Source organism: Phyllobates terribilis, unplaced genomic scaffold (assembly GCF_046119375.1).
Source record: "Phyllobates terribilis strain yellow unplaced genomic scaffold, ASM4611937v1 Scaffold_11__3_contigs__length_659146591, whole genome shotgun sequence".
NCBI lineage: Eukaryota > Metazoa > Chordata > Amphibia > Anura > Dendrobatidae > Phyllobates > Phyllobates terribilis.
Window position 1 is genome coordinate 225,324,443 of NW_027362771.1, and position 25,740 is coordinate 225,350,182.

The 25,740-nt window shown below is 44.0% G+C and overlaps 1 protein-coding gene across 2 annotated transcripts; it reads left to right on the plus strand.

Moving 5' to 3' along the window:
- Window positions 1-25,740, plus strand: LOC141165955 (hyaluronidase-1-like). 2 transcript variants are annotated; one of them, XM_073652078.1, is made up of 4 exons: window positions 1-126; window positions 18,763-19,728; window positions 23,579-23,668; window positions 23,758-25,739. In XM_073652078.1, exons 2-4 carry the CDS (start codon window positions 18,796-18,798, stop codon window positions 24,187-24,189), a joined length of 1,455 nt encoding a protein of 484 aa, XP_073508179.1. In that variant the 5' UTR covers window positions 1-126; window positions 18,763-18,795; the 3' UTR covers window positions 24,190-25,739. The 2 variants fall into 2 exon arrangements, with proteins under 2 accessions (XP_073508179.1, XP_073508180.1); XM_073652079.1 differs by lacking the exon at window positions 1-126 and having other exon boundaries at window positions 18,765-19,728; window positions 23,758-25,740.

Consider the following 25,740-nt stretch of genomic DNA (forward strand, 5'->3'; position numbering starts at 1 on the left):
GCCTCTCCAGTTGGATTTCATTAACTAAACACACACCCTTTATGACAAAAAAAGAGGCAGACCTCAAAACCAATATTACTACAGTGAAGGCAGTCTCTGGCAACCTTTCCATCACTGACAGGGAAGGTAAGCTCTATCCACATTCATTTATATAGAAACATGGATATAAAAAATAGGATCTTACAGACTTCTAGATACAGACAACATGTAATATACAGGCATAAAAAAAGGAGAAATAAATAGTACACTCAAATATACACTAAGGCTAGTCATCTACAGAATAGAATTATCTGTAGACCAGTACAGATCGACCTTATTTTTGTAATATCTTATGTTTATAGCCACCACAGACTTCAGATTCACAGAACTACCAAAATTTAGCTGGATCTACCTTTGGTCTGCAGACAAATATCCTATGTGTATGGACAGTTTAAAATATGCAAAATACAACCTTCCAATGAACCGTATACTTGTATATACTTGTATTTTTTTTGTTACTATTTTTGCTATAGTGTGGTCACAATCCATTTTGTCCAGCATATTTTATATAACCATAGTTCAAATGTTAACAATTTAAATACAAAGTTATCATTGCAAATACTAGTTATCTCTTAGTTTGTAAATATATTGCCGTTTCTTTGGTTTTCGTCTTAAATTTTTATTTTAATTGTCTTTCAATGCATGGATTCTTGTGGCTCTCTTTTGTGCTGTCACTAATGAGTTCAGTATGGCTTTAGCCACAAGGTCATATAATTCGGAATTTGTGTTACCCCCTGTAACTGTTAAATGCCATGTGTTGTGCAACTGTATTAGGCAATGTTTTGTTTTTCCTGGTAAAATGCAAATATACATTAGGACAAAACTGGTTCCAGATTGGAGCCACCTATAGATATATAGGCAGAACATAATATTTAGGGCAAAACAAAACTTTATACTGTGCCTTGGGAGTTTTTCTGTAGCTCACTTACGTAACTCAGCTGGCATATATTTGTTCATACTTGGTCATTATTGACATTACAATTAGTAACGTAGGAAGTTGGAATTCTAACAATTCTTGACAACTTGTGACAACTTGGTTTAACTACATAACCTTTATGCAGTAAGATGTATAATGACTATACAATTATGAAAACTTTCAAGTGTTTTATTATTCATATCCTTATCTGCACCTTGATAAAGAAAATGGAACTTTTATGTTGTTCAAATGGATGTGAAATGGTTGTTTTTCAATTAGAATAACTATTAGATGCTTTAAAAGGGATTTTCGGGACTTTGATATTGATGGCTAATTCTCAAAGTGCCTAAACACAAAGTGGCTGTATATCTGCAGTCCCCCCCCCATACACATGAATGCTTTTCTTAAGGGGCATTTACAGTGTAAGATAATCATGAATGAGCATTGTTAAAAACACTCCTTTCACGACTACCTTGCAGTGTAAACAGGCTGCTGATTACCCGATGAACAAGCAAAAAGGCTTGTTCATCGGGTGAAATGATCTTTTGTGCATCGCAAAAGATCATCATTCTATTCTGTTCATCATCCTGTGTAAACAGGACTCGCTCTGCCAAGAACTAAGGCAGACTATGTGCACCAAGCAACATAATATAGATCACTCAGTGTGCATAGTTTACTTTGTTCTTACTATGTAAACAGGCATACAAGAGACCACCGATCTGTAAAAGTTTACCGATTGGTGGTCGTATTGTGCCACTGGTCGGTCCATGTGAATGGACCTTTAGTAAAACAGCTGTGTGTTCCCACAAGGGAAGGAGAGAAGGCCGCTGCCAGAGATTATGTCCCGGGAGAATAGTATGGTTGAGTGTTTAAACTACCCAATCCTTCTATCCTCTGACGGCATGTGTCAGAGGAAAGTGGGGAGGCCCCATACACATCAGGTAGTCACCCATTCTTGCCAAAATCGACTGGTTCAGCTGACTTTAATTTTATATTTATGACTTTAGAGTTGGCAATTTATATCATTTGGTGGGCATCTCCCACTCCCACCCACCTACTCCAATCAACTGATTAAAATAGCCGTAGCACTTCAGTGAGTGCCCCATCCCTCATTAACAGGCGCATTTCTATCTATTTTGTAGTAGACTTACTTGTTATTGCAGCGTATTGCAGCTCCATCTCATTCAAGATGCAGCTACAACTTACCCACTTTTTTTTTTTTTTGTTATTTTGTTTTTCCTCCCCTTGTTCTAAGAGCCATAACTTTGTATTTTTCTGTCATCATAGTCATGCGAGGGCTTGATTTTTTGCGGTACAAGTTGCAGTTTTGAATCACACCATCCATTTTAACATACAATGTACTGAAAAATGTGAAAAAAATATGATGCTGTGAAATTGTAGAAAAAAATGCAATTCTCCCATTGTTATTTGGGTTTCGTTTTTACAGCATTCATTGTGTGGTAAAAGTGACTGGCAGTACGATTCTCCAGGTCAGTACAATTATGGTGATACGAAACCTGTCCAGTATTTTTGTGATTTTACTGGAGAAAAAAATTCAGAAATTTGTAAAAAAAAAACTTGCAAATTGTCTCTTCAGAGAGGAAGAGGACTAGAACTCTAGTGCCACCTACAGGAAGTAGCAATCCTAAAAGTCAATAGTGACCCTTTAACGAGCCTTATCACATGACTTAGGATATAAGCCAGAACCAGAAACTCAATTTGCAGACACTGTGTTTCGGGGTACTGCCCCTCATCAATGCAAAGTATGAGTTCTGGTTTGGCTGGGTGAGAGGCGTCAGACCGGTATCCAAGGGGTAACATTTCTCCTTGTGGAGAGCGATATGTTAAGCATGTCACCGTGAGGAGGCTTTTAAAGCTGCAATGCTCCTCTGAGAAATATGCAAATTGTCTCTTCAGAGAGGAAGAGGACCAGAACTCTAGTGCCACCTACAGGAAGTAGCAATCCTAAAAGTCAATAGTGACCCTTTAATGAGCCTTAATCACATGACTTAGGATAAAAGCCAGAACCAGAATCTCAATTTTCAGACACTGTGTTTCGGGGTACTGCCCCTCGTCAGTGCAAAGTGTGAGTTCTGGTTTGGCTGATTGAGAGGTGTCAGAATGGTATCCATGGGGTAAAAAAAACCTTGTAACTTTTTTATTTTTCTGTCCTGGAGCGGGCTGAAGTTTTTTTTGCACACTGAGCTGAGGTTTCCTTTGATACCATTTCGGAGTACGTACGACATTTTGATAACTTTTTATTGCATTTTCTTTTTGGAGGGGAGAGAGTGCGGCAACAGCAATTCTGATGTTTTTTTTCATTCACCATTTAACGTACGGTTTGAATAATTTTAGATTTTGATTGACCAGACTTTTTTTTGGACATGACAATAACAAATGTTTATTTTTAAAAAATATTTATTTATAATGGGAGTAAAGAGGGGTGATTTGATTTCTATTTTTTTTTTAGTTCCCATGTGGAACTTGAACTTGCTATTGTTCGATAACCTATACTAAGTACTGCAATACCACAGCTATTACATAATTTTAATGCTGATGCCAGCTGCGAGCTGTAGAGGTATGAAATAAATAATCCAACTGTCCTTGAGAATGAAGAGAATTTTTATTACTGGTAAATTGGAAAGTTGCTTGCTTTTATATACACTTTGCAGTTTTACCTAAATAGAACTTGAGAAAACTCGTTTAACCCCCTTTATGACCTATGACGTATCTATACATCATAGGTCACCTCCCTCAATCTGATCTGATCTGACCAGCTGTCATGTGCCCCTAACAGCCGTGGGTGGAATCGTGATCCACCCGTGGCTGTTAACATGTTAAATGCCACTGTCAATCACTGACAGCGGCATTTAACATGATCGTACCGGAAGCGCGTCACTAACTCCGCCTATCCGCGTCCCTGTCACATGATCGCGGGGCACCGATGGGTTAGCATGACAACCGGGGATCTGCAGGAGACCCCCGTGCTTGTCATTGCTAATCTGCTATGAGTGCCTCTGACGCACCCCCTGGGCCATATTCTTTAGGGGAATATCCGGAGCCGGATCAGATGGGAGTTGTAGTCTTCCGAGTGGCTGTGACCCGGTCCGTGCCCAGGGTGTCAAGCTCAGAGTATGTGGCAGTCCTACAGATGTTATAAAGTTCTTAATGTCGACTACGCCACCCGTTGTATTGCGGTCACTATGGCCGCCGCTGCAGCAGGGTCCGCTGAGGCTGATGGTGTTGGTGCAGCTTTTGGTAGTATAACCCCCAACGGGTGGGGTATAGCCTCAGGGGGTCAGGTGCAGAGGATGGGGGTTGTGGTGGTGCAGCATAGATGTTAAGTGAAGACAGAGTCGGGTTGTGCAGTTTAGGGTATTTACTCACTGCTGATGTTCCGGTCACTCCAGCTTCAAGTGACCACCCGAGCCGTGCTGCGTCCACCAGGTCCTGGATTCAGCAAACCCCCAAACAAGTCCGGAGCGTGTCCCTGAGCCCTCCTTCTTGTCCTTTCTTCTGGCCGTCCCCACCAGGGATCCACCTAGGTCCAGCTCCCTCGGGCCTTCTGTTGGGAGACCCTTGGCCTTAGGTTCCCTGACCCTACACGCGGTTTGCCTTCAGGGTGGATGTGGTGGGTGGCCGTGGCAGACCCTGCCCACGGCCTCCGGTCTCTGGCTGAGGTGTGCTTAAGCCCCCACCAGTTTGGGATCCGGTACCCTATTGCCAACTCTTCACCCGGGGATTGAATTCCTTGCTTTTTCCCTCTCTGGGTCTTTCCTTCTCTGCTCCACTCTCTCTCTGCAGGCTCATCTGGACCTCTGCTTCTTACTGACTCTGACAGACTGACCCTGATCTTTGATGGTGCCCACCTTATATACTCCCTCTATGTGTGAGCTCAGGTGACCAGCACCCAATGAGCTCCTATCTTTACCCAGGCTGCTCCCCCTATCTGCCCCTACACTACTTGGGATGTACCACCCCCCTCCCACTCCAGCCAGGAACAGACTCGGTCGTACCTGCACATTTCTAAGTGGGAGTACCGTCAGCCTGCTCCTCGGAAATGGGATGTGTGTAGTGCATGCAGCCTACCGAGCTCAGGTCCACACTCCATCCTTACCCGGGAGTGGAATATCACACCTCTGGGTTGAGGTGCAATACCCCTGTAGCAGCCGAATCCTCAGGGTGCTACATTCCCCCCTGGTAAATCACAGCACGTCCTCGGGCTGTAAGAACAAAACACCACAAAACATACAAATTTTTTTCATATAAACAACATAGTAAAAACATATAAAATATCATATATATATCAGAAAACTTTTCATATAAATAACATTCTCGTCGCCTCTGGCTCCTCCTCTGGTCACTGTGCAACGTGTGACCGGGTAAAGTGCGACAGTCTTTTCTTGAAAAACTCGTGGCTTTCCTATAAAACCAGTAGGGGCGCTTTAGGACGCGCAACTATTTACAAGGGATATGGCCGCTCTCAGTCCTCGGCCAGGTATTAGGGAGGAATGACCGCTCTCAGTCCTCGGTCAGTGGGATTTAAGGGATAAACGGGTAAACAGTTCACACATGCTGGTCCCAACGGGGACTATATTATCAGCAACAGTTTCTTTGGTACCCCGACAGGTAACTATGTACAGCCTCTACTCTGCCGTACTTAACGACGACGTCCTCCTGCTCTTTCTTTGTGGTTACCTTTAGCTTCAGACCCGTCCGGGTCCTCTTGTTCTTCCTCCTCACACCGCAGCTCTTCCTCCGTCAGGCGATGCACATGGAGGGCGTAGGGTCCTTTGGCACACTTGTGCCGGGTAAAGGTGACCTCGTCCCCGATGTAAAGGTCACGACCTCTGTGTCCCTCCGGTAGGTGGGACTCAACGTCTCTCCTGGTCACGAAGACGTCGCCTGGGGTGCGGTGGTCTCGGATGAAGCCCCACCCATGCTGCATGTTAAACTTGATCACAGTCCCGGTGGTGCGGGGACTATGCGCTGCACGGGGGTCTCTCCTGGCCCGGCTCTTCTGCTCCGCGCTCCTTATTTGAGCTTGCTGTTCCCGGACCCGCCTCTCTCTCCGCTCCCTCTCAAAGACCTCGAGCTGCTGGCGGCAGCACTCAGCACGCTCCGCTGCGGCTGCCCGAGTCTCTTGAGTGAACCCCATGAGGTCTTCTCCGGTGGGGTCCCACTCAAACTGCGCTTCTTCTAGCGGGGGCGAGATCCTCTTTACGGGCTTTGGAGCCGGGATCAGGGGTGCACACATGGCCCCAGCCTTCCTCTGCCGTTCCAGTTCATGATATTCCTGGGGCCAGATGAAAGGCTGCCCATCCGGGCACGTGTGTTGGGTAAACAGGTCCTCTCCCAGATGCGGCACTCTTGGTCTTATGGGCGCAGTGGTGTTAGCGCCCGGGTTGCCCGGGCCTTGCGGCCAGGCCTGGGGTATCTGGAAGGTGAAGGGCACCGTAAGGACGGCGGCACCCTGGGCTACTTGGCCCTGCGACCAGGCCGGGGGCTCCGCGGAGGTAGGGGGCGCTGTTGGTATTGCGGCGCCCGGGGGTACTAGGCCTTGCGACCAGGCTGGTGGTACTTCCTGCTTGGTCACGCTCGGGGTCAAGGCGTGTGACGTCACAGGGGTCGCGGCTCCCGTTTGAGGCCTAGTCTGCGGCGGTGACGTTGCAGCGACAGGCACGGCAGGGGATACTTCGGGCTCTGCGACGGGGAGCTGGGGCAGGTGCGCGGTTTCCCGGTTTGGGGTAGAGACGTCCCCTTTACCTGCCTCCTTTCGTTCGGCTCCCTTCTCGGCGCCGTCTCCGGCCTTCAGTCCTCCCGCGCCATCCTCAGAGGCGGTCTGTCTCCTCGTCTCGGGTGGCGTGCTCCGCTGACAGGTCTCGGTCTGCTGGGCCATCTCACGGCTCCACGCCGCCAACGTCTCTCGCTGCACCCGGGCCATCCTCCTTGCGAGGCCCTCCAGAGCGGTCTGTGCACACTCCCGGTCTCGGGGGAGCTGTGCTAGGACCTCCACTAGGCCTAGTGGGGTCGTTGCTTCCAGCAGGCTCCTGACCAACGGGTCGGTGCTGCTCTGCTCTCCTTCTGTTGTCTCCAGCAGGCTCCTGGCCAGCGGGCCGGTGCTGCACTGCTCTCCCTCCTCTGTTTCTAGCAGGCTCCTGGCCAACGGGCCGGTGCTGCTCTGCTTTCTCGCCATCTCCGGGTAAGCTCCTCCGAAACTCTTCTCCAGGCTTCTTGCCTCCGGGTGCGCTCGCTCCAGACTGCTCCAAGCGACACCCATCTTTGTTCTCTCCTTTCGTCTCCTCCCACCTCGAGGGCGGTCCCGGGGCCACTTGGTGACTGTCAGCTCCAGGGGCTGTTCTTTCACGCTGACAGACACCTCTAGCATCACAGTCTCTGTTGGTGGGGGCGGTTTCCACTTTTGGCGCCATTTTCGGTCCTGGCCCACGATGGGAGGTGGCCTCTTGCCACCCTCTGGCACGCCCATAATGGCGTCCGCTCTTCCAAGGCGGGAAACCTTTGGAAATGGCGGGAATCGTCTCCCAGTGGCGGGAAACTCTGCAGATGGCGGGAAAAAGCTGTTAATGGCGGACAACCGGCGGGAATCGACCTGTGATGGAGTCCGATGGCGGGGACCCTCCGGAACCGGCAGGAGACTTCTTTTTGAGGTAAACTTGTTCTTTTCTTCAGGCACGCAGTACCCGGGTGTTGCGGGCACGTAATCCTGCCGACTACGCCAAAGTTGACGCACCCCCTGGGCCATATTCTTTAGGGGAATATCCGGAGCCGGATCAGATGGGAGTTGTAGTCTTCCGAGTGGCTGTGACCCGGTCCGTGCCCAGGGTGTCAAGCTCAGAGTATGTGGCAGTCCTACAGATGTTATAAAGTTCTTAATGTCGACTACGCCACCCGTTGTATTGCGGTCACTATGGCCGCCGCTGCAGCAGGGTCCGCTGAGGCTGATGGTGTTGGTGCAGCTTTTGGTAGTATAACCCCCAACGGGTGGGGTATAGCCTCAGGGGGTCAGGTGCAGAGGATGGGGGTTGTGGTGGTGCAGCATAGATGTTAAGTGAAGACAGAGTCGGGTTGTGCAGTTTAGGGTATTTACTCACTGCTGATGTTCCGGTCACTCCAGCTTCAAGTGACCACCCGAGCCGTGCTGCGTCCACCAGGTCCTGGATTCAGCAAACCCCCAAACAAGTCCGGAGCGTGTCCCTGAGCCCTCCTTCTTGTCCTTTCTTCTGGCCGTCCCCACCAGGGATCCACCTAGGTCCAGCTCCCTCGGGCCTTCTGTTGGGAGACCCTTGGCCTTAGGTTCCCTGACCCTACACGCGGTTTGCCTTCAGGGTGGATGTGGTGGGTGGCCGTGGCAGATCCTGCCCACGGCCTCCGGTCTCTGGCTGAGGTGTGCTTAAGCCCCCACCAGTTTGGGATCCGGTACCCTATTGCCAACTCTTCACCCGGGGATTGAATTTGGGTTCTCAGAGTCCTTGCTTTTTCCCTCTCTGGGTCTTTCCTTCTCTGCTCCACTCTCTCTCTGCAGGCTCATCTGGACCTCTGCTTCTTACTGACTCTGACAGACTGACCCTGATCTTTGATGGTGCCCACCTTATATACTCCCTCTATGTGTGAGCTCAGGTGACCAGCACCCAATGAGCTCCTATCTTTACCCAGGCTGCTCCCCCTATCTGCCCCTACACTACTTGGGATGTACCACCCCCCTCCCACTCCAGCCAGGAACAGACTCGGTCGTACCTGCACATTTCTAAGTGGGAGTACCGTCGGCCTGCTCCTCGGAAATGGGATGTGTGTAGTGCATGCAGCCTACCGAGCTCAGGTCCACACTCCATCCTTACCCGGGAGTGGAATATCACACCTCTGGGTTGAGGTGCAATACCCCTGTAGCAGCCGAATCCTCAGGGTGCTACACCTCCCTGTGGACGGCGTTCATAGGAGAGTATGATTCCTGCTACACATAGCAGGGCTCAAGCCCTGCTATGTGTAGCACAAGCGATCAGAAGATCGCAGCTTCAAGTCTCCTAAGGAGACTATTGAAGCAAGTAAAGAGTGTGAAAAAAATGTTTCTAAAAATATAAAAAAAAGTTTAAAAATATAAAAGTTCAAATCACCCCTCTTTTGCCCTATTCAAAATAAAACAATAATATAAAAAATAAACATATTTGGTATCGCCACATTCATAAAAGCCCAATGTATCAAAATGTAAGAAAAAATAATCCGATTGGTAAACAGCGTAACGAGAAAAAAATCAAAACGTCAGAATTATGTTTTTTTGGTCGCAGAAACACTGCAATAATATGCAGTAACAAGCAATCAAAACATCATATCTACTCCAAAATGGTATCAATAAAATTGTCAGCTCAGCGCGCAAAAAGTAAGCCCTCACCAGGCCCCAGATCCCAAAAAATGGAGACGTCTTGGAAAATGGCGCCTTTTTTTTTACAAATATTAGATTTTTTTCACCACTTAAATAAAAAAATAACCTATACATGTTTGGTATATGCAAACTTGCAATGACCTGAAGAATTATAATGGCAAGTCCGTTTATGCATATAGTGAACATGGTAAAAAAAAAACAAAAAAAAAACAATTGTGGGATTGCACTTGTTTTTTATTGTCACCACACTTGGAATTTTTTTCCCACTTTCCAGTACACTATATGGTAAAATCAATGGTGTCGTTCAAAAGTACAACTTGTCCTGCAAAAAACAATCCCTCACAGGGCCATAATGACGGAAAAATAAAAAAGTTATGGCTCTGGGAAGAAGGAGGGCAAAACATGAAAGTGCAAAAACGGAAAATCCCAAGGTGGTGAAGGGGTTAAAAGTGCAGAATATTAACAAAAGTCAGCACACCAGTCAGAATCAGTTAGTAGCACGGAACTCCGTCCTGATCAGACTCAAATAGCAAGGAAGAAAAAGTTGCGTTCCAGCTCCAGAAAAGAAAATTTTGGGGCAGTTTTTCGTATAAAAAGTTAGTTTATTTGACAAATGCTAATAACAGGCATAATTTCAAGGAGAAAAAGCAACGCGTTTCAACCACATACACTCTGTTTTCATTGGTGTATCAATGTATATAATCTATGTATGTCTGTTTGGAGATTAGCTCAGACTGAGGGTATGTGCCCACGTAGCGTTTTACAAGCGTATATGCTGCGGAATTTCCACAGCGTAAACGCTTGTGAAACGCTTGATAATCCGCCCCCCATGGTCCCCAATGAGAATCTGCAATTTCAATGCCCATGCTGTGGATTTTTCCGCAGCGTTTTTGATGCGCTCAAAAATCCGCAGCATGTCCATTAATTTTGCGTTTACGCATGCGGAATTGCCTTGTCAATGCAATAAAAAACGCAAGGCAATTCCGCATGTCCAAAACGCTTCTAAAACGCGCGAAAAACGCTTGCCAAATTCCGCAAGCGTTTTTCCGGGAAAGGACATGCAGAAATGAAGCAGAAATTTTCTGCTTCATTTCCGCATCGTGGGCACATACCCTAAGGCTTAGTGCCCACGATGCAGAAATGAAGCAGAAATTTTCCTGAGCATTTCTGCATCTCCTTGGCAGAAAAACGCATGTAAAAACCGCGTTTTTGACGCGTATTTGACGCGTATTTGCATGCATATTTGCCATGCGTTTTTCTAATGCATTGTATAGGCAAATACGCATGCAGAAAAGCACAAGAATTGGTCATGTCCTTATTTTTTCTGCGAGTAAAATCTGAGCAGAAAAAATACGGACCATGTGCACAGAACTTGCAGAATGTCAGAGGAAGTCATGGGTTAAGGTGTGCAATGCGTTTCTGGAGCGTTTACGCGCTGCAAATACGCACCAAAAACGCATCGTGGGCACACACCCTAAGACCGCAGTGTGCGGTTGAAACGTGTCGCTTTTTCTCCTTGAAATTATGCCTAGTGCCATGCTGTTTTTAGCATTTGTCAAATAAACTAACTTTTTATACGAAAAACTGCCCAAAAATTTTTTTGGGAGCTGGAACGCAACTTTTTCTTCCTTGCTAAGGGATTAAAAGTACCTGGAGACATACATTAGGTGAAAGAACCAGGCATTCTGTAATTTTGTAATTTAACATGCCTGAATGTGAAGGAAAGCTTTCGTGCATATTGTTTACTTAAAACTCATTAGGTGGTTATATAATAGAGGGGAATTACATGATTTGCTCCATGTAACTTTTCATGTACAAGATTTCTGGTGCTGATTGTTACACTTTGTTTAAAACACAGCGCATGCCCTCTTGTGGCCTCCTATTTGAGGATTCAGGGTACTAGTCATTTGGTGAACTAGCACCCACTAGGTGACTGTAACATATCCTAAGGTAAAGAGGTCTATTTGGTGATTAATATTATATTAATACATTTAATAACAAAAATAATAGATAATAAGTAAAAACTTGAATGATCTTATCAGGATAGCTAACTGACTTCTGCAGTGATAGTGGGTAAAATGTGTAAGGCAGCGCTAGTCATCATGCTGGGGAACACTCACTTCATCGGGTCAATTAAAGCACACCAGGCAACACCTTTCCCGTATTTCACAATCCAGCAGTTTATTATACTTCATAACTGCTTCTTACTGAGTCCATCTCGGTGGCTCGCCGACATATCACACACATAATGTCCAAGAGCCTTTCAAGTGACAGATATGTCCACTTGGCTCCAGATACAGCCCTCAGCAAGGCAACAACATAAATGTCCACATCAATCAGTGTTTTTACCTTTGCCGGGTTTTAGCTGCTTCAGGTTTGTTCTGCCACCGCTGTGGCTTTACGGCTTCCCAGATGGGCCTCCGGGCCTCGTACCTTCAAAGGCTACTGGTATGTTTACACAGCTAACATCCAGCCTTTCAGGCTTCACCAGGCCTCTCTAGGCCTCACTAGGCCTCTCCAGGCTAACGGTGTCCCACACACAGGGAACAGGCCTCACGCCTTTCACACCTGTCTCAAATCTACCAGGGTTTATATATCCTCTAGTGCATTACAAATGGTAAAATTATTGCCTCTCATTACTCTACGTAAATGTATACATGCAGCAGAATTATTGCACAAATTTCTGCATCTGAAACCAGTTTTGTTCATTTGAATGATATGTTCTGGAAGCAAGCACATGGATTCTATAATTTTTATACATATTAATTGGACAGTTGCACACATTTTCTATGAACAGTTCCTTTAATATTCTTATTAGTGATGAGCGCAAGTGCTCGTTACTCAAGTTTGCCTAGGGTGCTCGGGTATGCACCAAGTATCGCAGGTGCTCGTGTGACATGTTCTCACCCCAGCGGCAGCATTTTTCGTGGCTGTATATCAGGCAATCCCTTCATCATCATTACTAACACTGGGCCCCCCTCGGCCGTCAGCGCGAGCAATGATGATGGAGGAGGGAGCATCAGCCGACGCTTCCACCCCATCATTCTGTGCGGGCAGCTGGGCAGTGCGGATGCTAATGGGCAGAGACGGGGCCTGGTGCAGCCCCCTGGCTCACGGGCTCTATAGCAGTGGCGTGGCCTGCCACTGTCTACATAATTGGAAATATTTCTGTTCAGAACGAAGTTCGAGTTATGAAATTCATGATAAACTAAATAGAAATAACCCATTTATTTGTACAGCCGCTATTTTTATCTAACACTTTATAAAAAAAAAATAGTGCCAGCAATCTAGATCCAAATTACAATATATGTTAACCATTGAAAAATAAAAAAAAATAAAAATCAATATATAAAGATCTTTTTCTTCAAATGTAACATTTTCTAACCCACGAAACAATACATTGGTGTTGTGCAGTAAAAAAATGCAATAGGACTGAATGCATTTGATTCAAATTACAAATAAATGAATTAGCATTGTCTAATGATTAAAGGTACAACTGTGTTAGCATGTCTGCACTTTTTCTTTCTTAAAAGAAGTGGAAAGGAATTCTACTTTATGTTAGTTTAAATATTGAGAACATTGATCTTACAATTAACTAATTAAAATACCTTATTCTTAAGGTATAACATGATCTGTTCTCCATGTGGTTCAGAACTGGTGGACATCAGGTTCAGATTCCTTTTACTTTATAGTGTCGAATGCCAAAAACATATTTCCCTTGTGACCTATTTTTATAGTCAGGTAGGGCAGATATCTTTCTAAGAAACAGTCTCCACAACTTATAAGCTAGTTAACAGAATCTGAAATAGCAGTTGTCAAAACACAAATGCAGGTCAAACAGAAAGTAGCAAAATATAAAGGCCATTTACATAAACCACTAAATGTGCAAATATTAGATCAAGCAAATGTTCCTGTTTTATTTATTTGTAGGGAGTACATCTATTTTTGTGTATAGGCATTTGCTAATCGTCAATAAAGAAAGCAGCAGGAAGGTGGAGGCAAATAAGGGATCTCACTTATGTGATCATTGTAACATATAAATGCATGTGTTGTGAATGTTAACGACGTCCTAACAAATACTGCTAGACACTATCACACAACACAATACAGAAGTAACAAAAAAGCCTTTTATATGTTTTTCTGGAGCTATGCACTTTTATCTCCTGTCAACAGTCTTTAAAAAACAGACTATAGCAAAACATAAAGACCTTTTACATAAGGCAATATTTGAGCTTAAAATGTTAGATCAAGCAAATATTCCTGTTTTATTTTCTGTTTCTAATATGTGTTGCCGAGTCCAAAGACCTAAATTGATTGCTCAACCAACTCTGAGAGCAGCATAATGTAGAGACAGAGACCCTGATACCAGTGATGTGTTACTTACTGGGCTGCTTGCTGTAGTTTTAATAACCTACTGCTGATAAAACAGTAATTTTATCACTAGAGGACTAGGAATCGTGATGCCATGAAGTTCTCCATATCCATGCCCTCGGTATAACCCCACCACCAACACTAATTGGCAGCTTTCTGCATATGCACAGAGTGCACAGAAATCTGCCAAACAGTTATGTGGACATGGTTATACAGAGCTCAGCATTGAGAGTGCTGTTATATTTGCAGCAGGGAAAACAGTGATTTTATCAAAACTTCAGCAAGAAGCTGTGTCAGATGAAACAGACAGTCGCTCTGCGTCTGGCTGCAGAACGTCTCTGCGTTTTGCATTGCAGACTCCTTCTTAATCCTTCTGACTTTTGGACCCAGCGGCAACCTCCCTCCTGCTCTGATTGACACACCTTGGTTAGGGTGCTTATAAACTCTCAGTCTGCTTCTCAATTTCCCTTGTGAAGGCTTGGAGCTACAGCAGTCAGTTAACTTCCTGTCTGGTGCCCTTGAAGGACATATGGTGTCATCTCTCTGGAGACTGCTCAAGCTAAGTTTCTCCCCCTTTGTTTGTCTCCCTTGTTGTTTCCAGTTTATAGTGGGGACTGACCAGTGCTTAACCCCCTCCATATCCAGGACCTAGCTCTAGGGATACACAGGGCTTAGGTTTCCTGCTCGGCAATTGGTGTGGAACCAATATAGGGGCTGTAGGGTAGGCAGAGTGTTATTAGATCTGCCTAGGGGTCTCTACTTCCCTTTTCCCTAATGTCTGGGCTTCCTTCCCCTCATTTCTTTGTGTTGCACTTAGTCTTTCCCACACTGTGCCAGAAGCCCAGTAAGTGACACATCGCAGAAATCAGGGTCTCTGCTTCTACATCATGCTGATTGAAGAACAGCTGGAAAAACAATAGCGCAATAGGATCTTATCCTGTGTATTAGAGGGATCAGGGTGCTGGGAAATTCTCACCTGATAGAGTTGTGTGAAACACAAAAGCTCAAGCAGCTTGAAAATGTTGGCTGTTGCACATACGCTGATGCTGATGACACACAGATCTACCTCTCTGGACCCAATATCACCTCCTCACTAACCAGAATCCAACAATGTCTGTCCGCTTTGTCATCTTTCTTATCTGCTAGATTGCTAAAACTTAACATGGATAAAACTGAATTCATCATCTTTCTCCCATCTCACTCTTCCCCCCCATCTGACAATCAATGACTGTCCACTCTCCCCAGTCCCGTAAGCTCGCTGCCTTGTGGTAACCCTGGGCTCTAATTTCTCCTTCGAACCACATATCCAAGCCCTTTCCACTTCCTGCCGACTCCAACTCTAAAACATCTCCCGGATCCGCACATTCCTCAACTTTAATTCGGCAAAAACACTAGTGCACGCCCTCATCATCTCCCGCCTGCAACTGCAACCTCCTGCTCTGTAGCTTCCCTTCTAACACACTTGCACCCTTCCAATCTATCCTAAACTCTGCTGCCCTACTAATCCACCTGTCCCCTTGCTACTCCCTGGCCTCTCCCCTCTGTCAATCCCTTCACTGGCTCCCCATTGCCCAGAGACTCCAGTTCAAAACCCTAACCATGGCATACAAAGCCATCCACAACCTGTCTCCTCCATACATCTGTGACCTAGTCTCCCGGTATTTACCTACACGCACCCTTCGATCCTCACAAGATCTCCTTCTCTACTCCCCTCTTATCTCCTCCTCCCACAATCGCATAGAAGATGTCTCCCGTGCATCTCCCCTACTCTGGAACGCTCTACCTCAACATAGCAGACTCTCGCCTACCGTGGAAACCTTCAAAAGGAACCTGAAGACCCACATCTTCCGACAAGACTACAACCTGCAGTAACCCTCACTCCACCACACCGCTGCGTGACCAGCTTTACCTCCACCTACTGTATCCTCACCCATCCTTTGTAGATTGTGAGCCCTCACAGGCAGGGTCCTCTCTCCTCCTGTACCAGTTGCCATTGCTTTTTTGTTCAAGATTTTTGTATTTGTTTTTGCTATGTATACCTCCTTTTTCACATTTAAAGTGCCATGGAATAAATGGCGCTATAATAATAAATAATAATATGCAGATTTTGTGGTTTGTCCTGATGTCACAGGGCAGCACGGTGGCTCAGCGGTTAGCACTGCAGCCTTGCAGTGCTGGGGTCCTGGGTTCAAATCCCACCAAGGACAACATCTGCAAGGAGTTTGTATGTTTTCCCCGTGTTTGCATGGGATTTCTCTGGGTTCTCTGGTTTCCTCCCATACTCCAAAGACATACTAGATTGTGAGCCCCGATGGGCACAGTGCCGATAATGTCTGTAAATTGTCTGAATTGTAAAGCGCTGCAGAATATGTTGGCGCTATATAAATAAAAAGATTATTATTATGTCACACTCCACTAAGGAGACAGCACATGGCGAGATTGGGAAAGAATAAAGGGGCATCCCTGAATCTTGTCCTGCGCACGTCCTTAGACTGCAGCAATTTCGTACAGCTAGGGCCCTGAGCACGGCCCTAGCTAGTGCGTTGGGCAGCAGGAAGGCTAGTCCTGCTCTATAATACAGACATAAAGGGAAATATACAAGAGTAAAGAAAACAGCAATCACTCAGCACACCCAAAATAAGGAAAGGTATATAACAGGAGAGGAAGGGTGAGGCAAACCAAAAAGGGAGATAAGGAGAAGGAAAACACCAGACAAACTTCCTAACAGCAATATCCAGAGACGATTCCTAAATGGCTTCTCTTTCTACGGTTCACAGCTCACAAACCAACTCCAAGGGTATAACAAGCTATGACTGGCTACTACTCAAGCTAAGCGATGAGTATTTATACCAGAGGGGAGTGGGGAAATCAGAACAGCTAAGATAACTCAGCATGGAGAGCTCTAGGAGACAAACAAAACAGTTTAATCCTTGCTACAACAGAGCAAGGGAAATCTACACAACTAACTGGAAGGTAAGGCAGATTCAAATAGTGCAGGTGCACGTGTAGCCAGACGCCGTGATCTTCTGACCCCTCTATCGCAGTATGCCCATGATACCTGATGAAGAAGTTTGTTAACTTTGAAATGTGTTGACAATAAACCTCACAGAAATATCCGGTATTTCCTGGTGTCTTCTAGTGGTATCTTTGGCAGCGCAGTGAACCCCATCTCTCCATTATTTCTTTTACATCATGCTTCTCTCAGATGGGGTTGCAAAAACAAGGTGTCAGATTCCCCCCAAAAAAACACTGCAGCCCACTGCTTAGCAGGCAGAAGCACTGAGATCCTGCATATGCACAGAAAAGTGTACTGGTCCAATAGGATGTCTATGAGCTTGTACATCACTCTGTAATAATTTATGTGCTTGTCACTAAAATATTGTGTAGTGTAAGCACCAGGTTTCTAGGTACAAGAAAAAACACTTTTTTGCTTCTTATTTAATGAAAAGTCATTAAAGGAAACCTGTCATGTGAAAAAAACACTATTATCCTGCAGATACAGGGTCAATCTGCAGTTTAGTAGCATTCAGATGCCATGTGTCCAGCACACTGAAAGCTCGGCTGCAGGGAGGAAATAAACTTTATTCTTCCCAGAAGCCTCCGTCTTTCAGTCATAAAGGCACGGCTTAGCAGTGCGTCAGTACAAAACTGTCTGTCAGTCAGTGCTGAGGAGTGGTTACAGCCACCGCTCACTATGTACTGACCTGTGACTGAAGCCGCACCTCTATGACTGAAAGCCTGAGGCTGCCGAGGGGATTAAAGTTCATTCATTCCCAGTAGCCAGGCTTTCACTGCAGCTGCTCCACAGCTTCAGAACGCTACTAACCTGCAATAGCGTTTCTATACGATAGGTTCCCTTAAAAAAACAAACAAACAGAGCTCCACTCTTTACCATGCAGGCACACATTTATCACTGACCCTTCATAAATACTGTAGATACCCAATTGAACACATCATGCAAAATGGAGGTTTCCCAAAGTCACATATTATACTCTTTGGCTGTGTGCCCACGATGCAAATTTAATTTCCACAGCCCCATTTCCACCGCGAAAACGCATTAAAAACGCATGTTAAGTTGTCTGCCATGTTTCCCAATGATAATCCGCATGTGCTGTGCGCATGCTGCGGAAATTTCCGCTGCGGAAAAATCCGCAGCACAACCATTTCTTGTGCGTAAACGCGGCGAAATCGCCACCATTAACTTGCATTGAACTGCATAACATCCGCATGTATACATGTATGCATGCGGTTCAATGCGCGGATGGTACCCGGGTCTGGAGAAGAGGAGACTCTCATCCGACCCGGGTACTATTAGTAAAAAAATAATTAAAACGTAAAAAATAAAAAAAAACATTATATTTACCTCTCCGGTGGCCCCCGGTCACCTTCTCCGGTGGCGTCCTCTGTCCTCGGCGTCCCGCGGTGTTCTGAAAGGACCTGTGCTGACGTCATTTAGTCATGTGATGGTCACGCAACCGCTATGTGCCCACGTTGCATTTATGAAGCAGAAAATTTCTGCTGCATAAATGCAAGTCCTCTCCCGGAAAAACGCATGCGGAATTCCGCACGCGTTTATCGCGCATTTTTCGCGCGTTTATCACGCGTTTTCCACATGCGGAATTGCCTTGCGTTTTTTATGCATTGGACAAAGGCAATTCCGCTTGCGGAAACGCAAAATTAAATGACATGCTGCGGATTTTTGAACGCGGCATAAACGCTGCGGAAAAATCCGCAACATGTGCATAGAACTTGCGGAATCCCATTGGGGACCATGGGGTGCGGATATACATGCGTTTTTCAAGCGTTTACGCTGCGGAAATTCCGCAGCATATACGCTTGAAAAATGCTACGTGGGCACACAGCCTCAATCCTTCAGCTGTCCCATCTCTGTATGCACTTTTGAGTGCATTGTGAAATAAGCGCAATACAAATGTTTGATGTTGTCTGCTATTAAAAAGAAAAAATGCACAAAGCTACTTTACACGTGTTCCAATATTTCATTACCTTATATTAAAATTTGCATTTTTTTTTACTTATGAAGGTAATTTTATATCTAACATCCAAGTGTGGCAAAATGTTGAAGTCGGGCATCCACCTGTGCCTACTGTGGTTTTCTGCAACTATCCTCATTAGCATTAGCCATGGCCAGAGATATAAACAAGCAAAACCACCTATTTTGCAGAACAGACCTTTTATTGCAATTTGGAATGCACCTACACAGCAATGCAAACAGCGATATAAAATTGACTTGGATCTCACCGTCTTTGATATACTTGCTAACCCCAATGAAACCTTGAGCGGTCAAAATGTAACAATATTTTATCACACTCACCTGGGATATTACCCATATGTTACTGATGATGGGGAGTCTGTACATGGTGGTGTGCCACAAAATGGAAGCCTCGAGAAGCATTTTACTAAGGCCGTACAAGATATTATTAACCGAATACCAGCTAAGGATTTCCATGGCCTTGGAGTTATTGACTGGGAGAACTGGAGACCACAGTGGGATAGAAACTGGGGAATTAAAAGCATCTACAGAAATAAATCAATGATGTTGGTACAGGCTCGCCATCCAGATTGGCCTTTGAACTTAATCACAAAACAGGCTAAGGAAGAATTTGACGCTGCTGCAATGAGCTTCATGAGAGATTCTGTTATTCTAGCTCAGGAGATTAGACCACAAGGCCTTTGGGGCTACTACCTGTTTCCTGATTGCTACAATTATGATTATAAGGTGAATCCTCATTCTTATACAGGAATATGTCCAACAATTGAAATAAAGCGCAATGACTACCTGCATTGGATGTGGGAATATAGCAGTGCACTTTTCCCTTCCATTTATTTGGACTATGTTCTTCAGTCAAGCTCAAATGGTCAAAAATTTGTCCATCATCGTCTTAAAGAAGCAACTCGAGTTGCCTCAATGTCAAAAAGACCATATGAACTGCCAATTTATGCATATGCAAGGCCTTTTTACTCATTAACGCTTTATACTTTATCTCAGGTAAGTGCATTATTAGTCAGTTTGCACATGAATTGGGATATGAAAATAAGAATTGTTGGCATATGAATAATACAAACATTCCGAGAACCTGCTGATTATGACCAGCCATGTATTGTGTCTTGGGTGCCTCTTTCTACAGTGGCACATGTCAGGTGAAATTGGCATCAAGCATGTTAGATTTTATAATGTTTAATCTTTTTTTCTCAAGGTAGATCAGCACCCATTAGACAAGTCTTGCGCTCTCCTCTATGTGCCTTGAGATTTTATGCACAATTGACTGAGCATGCATGTGTTCGGAGGGAGGGGTTCATAGGAATGGCTTTTGGATAAATAGGTGTGTATGGCCACCTTACTTATGACTCTGCAAATTGTTCCTATAGATTTAATTGTCTCTTCAGAGAGGAAGAGGACTAGAACTCTAGTGCCACCTACAGGAAATAGCAATTCTAAAAGTCAATATTAACTCTCTAACGAGACTTTTCACGTGACTTAGGATAATGGGCAAAACCAAAATCTCAATTTCCAGACACTGTGTTTTGGGGTTCTGCCCCTCGTCAGTGCGAAGTGTGAGATCTGCTTTGGCTGGGTGAGAGGCATCTGACTGGGATCCAAGGGGTAACGTTTATCCTTGCGGAAAGTGACATGTCAAGCCTGACATGCCAAGGTGAGGAGACTTTTTAGCCTTGCAATGCTCCTCTGGGAAATATTGTCTCTTCAGAGAGAAAGAGAACTAGAACTATATTGCTACATATACATGCTAATATATGTTATTTATAAGGTGTTAAAGTAATTTTCTGGTTTCAGAAAACCCCTGTTCCCAGGCATAGTTTGTTTAAAAAGAAAAAAAAAACTTCTTTACTCACTCTTCTCAGATCCAGCCCTTAGTCTTTGCCACTGTTTCCTGTGTCTGTAATTCTCTGCAGTGCTACCATCACGTCAACAGCGCTGCAGCCAATTATTGAGCTCAGCGACTGTCTTGAGAACGCTGCAGATAACAAAAGATATCGGCAACAGTGGCGGAGACTCAGCACATCACCCGTGGAGGGTGAATAAAAACAGTTTGCTTTTTACAGCAAATTCTGCTTGGGGACAGGGAGTTTGTGAAACTGGAAAACACTCTTAAGGCTGCCACATTAAAGTAGTTGACCACTTTTAGAAAACTTTATTTCATATGCTGATTTACTTATTAAAAAACAACATAAATATTAAATTGCCTTCCCGAATCCAGCACCAGCTCTCTGCAGCTGCCTCTGTTGTTGCTGTTTGGTTGTAGCATTGAAGTTGTGACAACAGCACTGCAGACAATCGCAGAGCATAGCAACTCTACCCGTGTAGCCTGCACAAGCTGCTTAGCACAGTGATTGGCTGCAGTACTGTTGACATGATGTCTCCACTGCAGCCAAACAACCGATGAAATGGCATAGAGCCTGTATTGGGCCCATGGAGAATAAGTAATACTGAGTGTTGATTTTTATAACTATAGCAGCGTATGGAAGAAAGTTTTCTAAAAGAGGACAACCCCATTAAAGGTGTCACATGGCAGCTGTATGACAGCTATTGCAGATATATGGGCAGTTTCAGATATCACAATTAGATTTATCTTTAGGATAACAATTACTGACTAAGTTGGATGGCATCTGCGGCTCTTCTCTAAATTACCAGGCCTGGCGCAACATTACATGTGCGTCATTCCGCACTGAGTTGACTAATCTAAAGAGGAGTCTGGGAGGCTGTCAGATAAGAGGCAGTCTTCAGGGCTCCCGTCCGGGGGCCACAGATTGCTAAATTGTTCAGCGGACCTGGTACTGTGAATTAATTCGCCTCAAGTCTGAACACCACGCATCACCTTGACAATTCATAGATATAAATTATACTCATTAACAGCCATGTAGCATTGGCATATATTATCCCTAAAAGACTGGAGTCATATAAAGAGTACGGGAAGCATCAGTCTTCCTTTTAAATAAACACAAATGGAAACAGGACAGCTTTCTAAGCAAAATATATCATTTTTGCCAAAAACACTTATGACATCCAAAATGCACACAGTCAAAAAAAAATGTGTTGTTTTATGGTATACAATCATGTACAGTGACATGTGCATTGCATTATACAGTTATATGAAAAAGTTTGGGCACCCCTATTAATCTTAAGCTTAATGTTTTATAAAAATTGGTGTTTTTGCAACAGCTATTTCAGTTTGATATATGTAATAACTGTTGGACACAGTAATGTTTCTGCCTTGAAATGAGGTTTATTGTACTAACAGAAAATGTGCAATCTGCATTCAAACAAAATTTGACAGGTGCATAAGTATGGGCACCCTTATCATTAAAGTGACATTAATATTTAGTAGATCCTCCTTTTGCAAAAAATAACAGCCTGTAGTCACTTCCTGTAGCTTTTAATGAGTTCCTGGATCCTGGATGAAGGTATTTTTGACCGGTCCTCTTTACAAAACAATTCCAGTTCAGTTAAGTTTGATGGTCGCCGAGCATGGACAGCCCTCTTCAAATGATCCCACAGATGTTCAATGATATTCAGGTCTGGGGACTGGGATGGCCATTCCAGAACATTGTAATTGTTCCTCTGCATGAATGCCTGAGTAGATTTGGAGCGGTGTTTTGGATCATTGTCTTGCTGAAAGATCCATCCCCTGCGTAACTTCAACTTTGTCACTGATTCTTGAACATTATTGTCAAGAATCTGCTGATACTGAGTGGAATCCATGCGTCCCTCAACTTTAACAAGATTCCCGGTGCCGGCATTGGCCACACAGCCCCAAAGCATGATGGAACCTCCACCAAATTTTACTGTGGGTAGCAAGTGTTTTTCTTGGAATGCTGTGTTTTTTTGCCGCCATGCATAACGCCTTTTTGTATGACCAAACAACTCAATCTTGGTTTCATCAGTTCACAGGACCTTCTTCCAAAAAGAAATTGGCTTCTCCAAATGTGCTTTTGCATACCTCAGCCGACTCTGTTTGTGGCGTGCTTGCAGAAACAGCTTCTTTTGCATCACTCTCCCATACAGCTTCTCCTTGTGCAAAGTGCGTTGTATAGTTGACCGATGCACAGTGACACCATCTGCAGCAATTTGATGCTGCAGCTCTCTGGAGGTGGTCTGAAGATTGTCCTTGACTGATCTCACCATTCTTCTTCTCTGCCTTTCTGATGTTTTTCTTGGCCTGCCACTTCTGGCCTTAACAAGAACTGTCCCTGTGTTCTTCCATTTCCTTACTATGTTCCTCACAGTGGAAACTGACAGGTTAAATCTCTGAGACAGCTTTTTGTATCCTTCCCCTGAACAACTATGTTGAATAATCTTTGTTTTCAGATCATTTGACAGTTGTTTTGAGGAGCCCATGATGCCACTCTTCAGAGGAGATTCAAACAGGAGAACAACTTGCAAGTGGCCACTTTAAGTAGTTTTTCTCATGATTGCATACACCTGGCTATGAAGTTCAAAGTTCAATGAGGTTACAAAACCAAAAAAAGGGCTTTAGTAAGTCAGTAAAAAGTAGGTAGGAGTATTTAAAACAAGAAAATGATAAGGGTGCCCATACTTATGCACCTGTCAAATTTTGTTTGAATGCAGATTGCACATTTTCTGTTAGTACAATAAACCTCATTTCAAGGCAGAAACATTACTGTGTCCAACAGTTATTACATATATCAAACTGAAATAGCTGTTGCAAAAACACCAATTTTTATAAAACATTAAGCTTAAGATTAATAGGGGTGCCCAAACTTTTTCATATAACTGTACATATATGTAATATGTAACCAGCAATTTACATTATAATAGATACGGAATTGTTTTTTGACATGTCATATTTTGGTTATTATAGATTGACTTAGTACACACAATTGGAGAAAGTGCAGCAATGGGTGCAGCCGGTGTTGTACTGTGGGGAGGCAGTGAATATTCCAGCACAGCGGTAAGAATATTGATCAGAAAAAAATTGAGAACTTCATCAAAGAGATTATTTATTTATTCAATTTGTACCATCTTGTTTTTTTTTTATAGGACAGCTGCAATTTAGTGAAGAAATTTATTGATGGACCTTTTGGACATTACATAGTCAATGTGACCAAGGCTGCTAAACTTTGTAGTAAGGTCTTATGTAACAAAAATGGGAGATGTGTAAGAAAGAATCAAAACTCAGCAGCTTATCTACACTTGAATCCAAACAATTTTAAAATTAAGCCCCATTTGTCTGGTAAGGGGCATTATGTGACTGGGTACCATGGAAAGGAAGATGTCCAATACATGAAGCAGAAGTTTGTGTGCCAGTGCTTTGAAGGTTGGACTGGGATGTTCTGTGAATTCCCACAATTTGAGGACATAAATTGGAAATCGGAAATCTCACATAACGGATCTGGCTTACCATTCCATACTTTCAGCATTTTTTTCTGTGTGCTTCTCCAAACTATTATTTTATTAAAAGTTTACAATTAATTTAGTGAATGATCAAACTGTCAAATATACAAATATTCCACAAAAATGATGGTTCTGCTATTACCCAACAGGACTCTGCTGTCAACTTTTAATTTGATAAGTGAGGCAAGAAAATAGCCCTTAAAGAGGATCATTACCCAAAAAGGAAAAATGTACATATATGAGAGGTAAGAGTGAGAGCTAAAATTCTGCAAGTAAATGAAGTCTGATTAAAGCACTCCTATCAAATTTTTATCCTCTTATTATATTGCAGTCATCATATTATATAACACTGTGTACTTACAATTGCTCATTTTGCCTTTCTACCCAGCTAATTCTTCTCTTTTCTCTCCTCTATGTAGAAACAGAAAGTCTCTTTTCCCTGCAATTATCATCCCCCTCTTCAACTCCTGACTCAGCTGCTCCACCCCTCCCCGTTGCCTGGGACTTTTGCAGTGATGACTAGTACAGGGTAAATTGACCTCCTGTTTCTACATAGAGCTTAGCAGGATTCAGCTAGTCAGTTTTTAATCATGTGATGTCATAGACATAAAGGAAAAGAGAAGAATTAGCTGGGTAGAAGGGAAAATGAGCAATTGTAAGTACACATTGCCATATAATATGAAGATTGCAATACTGTATATTAACCCCTTTACGATGTGGTACGTAATAGTACGCACCACGTCATAACCCCTGGTTCTGATTCTTACAGCTGACATGTGCCTGCAACAATTGCAATCCACCCGCGGCTGTTAACCAGTTAAATGCCGCTGTCAATCTCTGACAGCGGCATTTAACATCGCCGCACCGGAAGTGCGGCATTAGCTCCGCCCATCGGTGACCCCGTCACATGATCGCGGGTCACCGATGGGTTAGCATGACAACCCGGGGTCTGCAGCAGACCCCTGTGGTTGTCATGTCTCAATTGCTATGAGCGCCACCTAATGGGCGTTGCTCATAGCACATGAGCATTTCTGCTGCATACAGGCGATCTGCTCATCGCCTGTATGTAGCAGAGGCGATCGGACTGCTGCTGCTTCTATTGAGACTATTGAAGCAAGCAGAAAGTAAAAATAAATGTTTTTAAAAATATTAAAAAAATAAAAAATATATAAAAGTTTAAATCACCCCACTTTTGCCCCATTCAAAATAAAATAATTAAAAAAAGCCACATACACATGTTTGGTATCGCCGCGTTCAGAATCGCCTGATCTATCAATATAAAAAAATAATTAATTCGATCGGTAAACGGCGTAACGAGAAAGAAATTCTAAACGTCAGAATTACGTTTTTTTGGTCGTCGTAACATTGCAATAAAATGCAAAAATGGGCGATCTGCTCTGGGAAGAAGGGGAGCAAAAAAATGGAAAATGCTCCGATCATTAAGGGGTTAAGATGCTAAAAATTTTGATGGGAGTGTTTCTTTAATCAGACATCATTTACTTGCAGAAGTTTAGCTGTCACTCTTACCGCTCATATAGGTAAAATTTTTAATGTTTGGATAATGGTCCTCGTTAAGGACTATTTACTTGCTTCGCTTATCAAATTAAAGGGGTATTCCCATCTCCAAGA

Bases quoted from the DNA above. Each gene is read 5' to 3' on its own strand.
- LOC141165955 (XM_073652078.1), top strand. From the start codon at position 18,796: ATGTTGAAGTCGGGCATCCACCTGTGCCTACTGTGGTTTTCTGCAACT. The intron at 19,729-23,578 runs GTAAGTGCATTA...TGGTTATTATAG, and splicing joins CGCTTTATACTTTATCTCAG to ATTGACTTAGTACACACAAT. The intron at 23,669-23,757 runs GTAAGAATATTG...TTTTTTTTATAG, and splicing joins GTGAATATTCCAGCACAGCG to GACAGCTGCAATTTAGTGAA.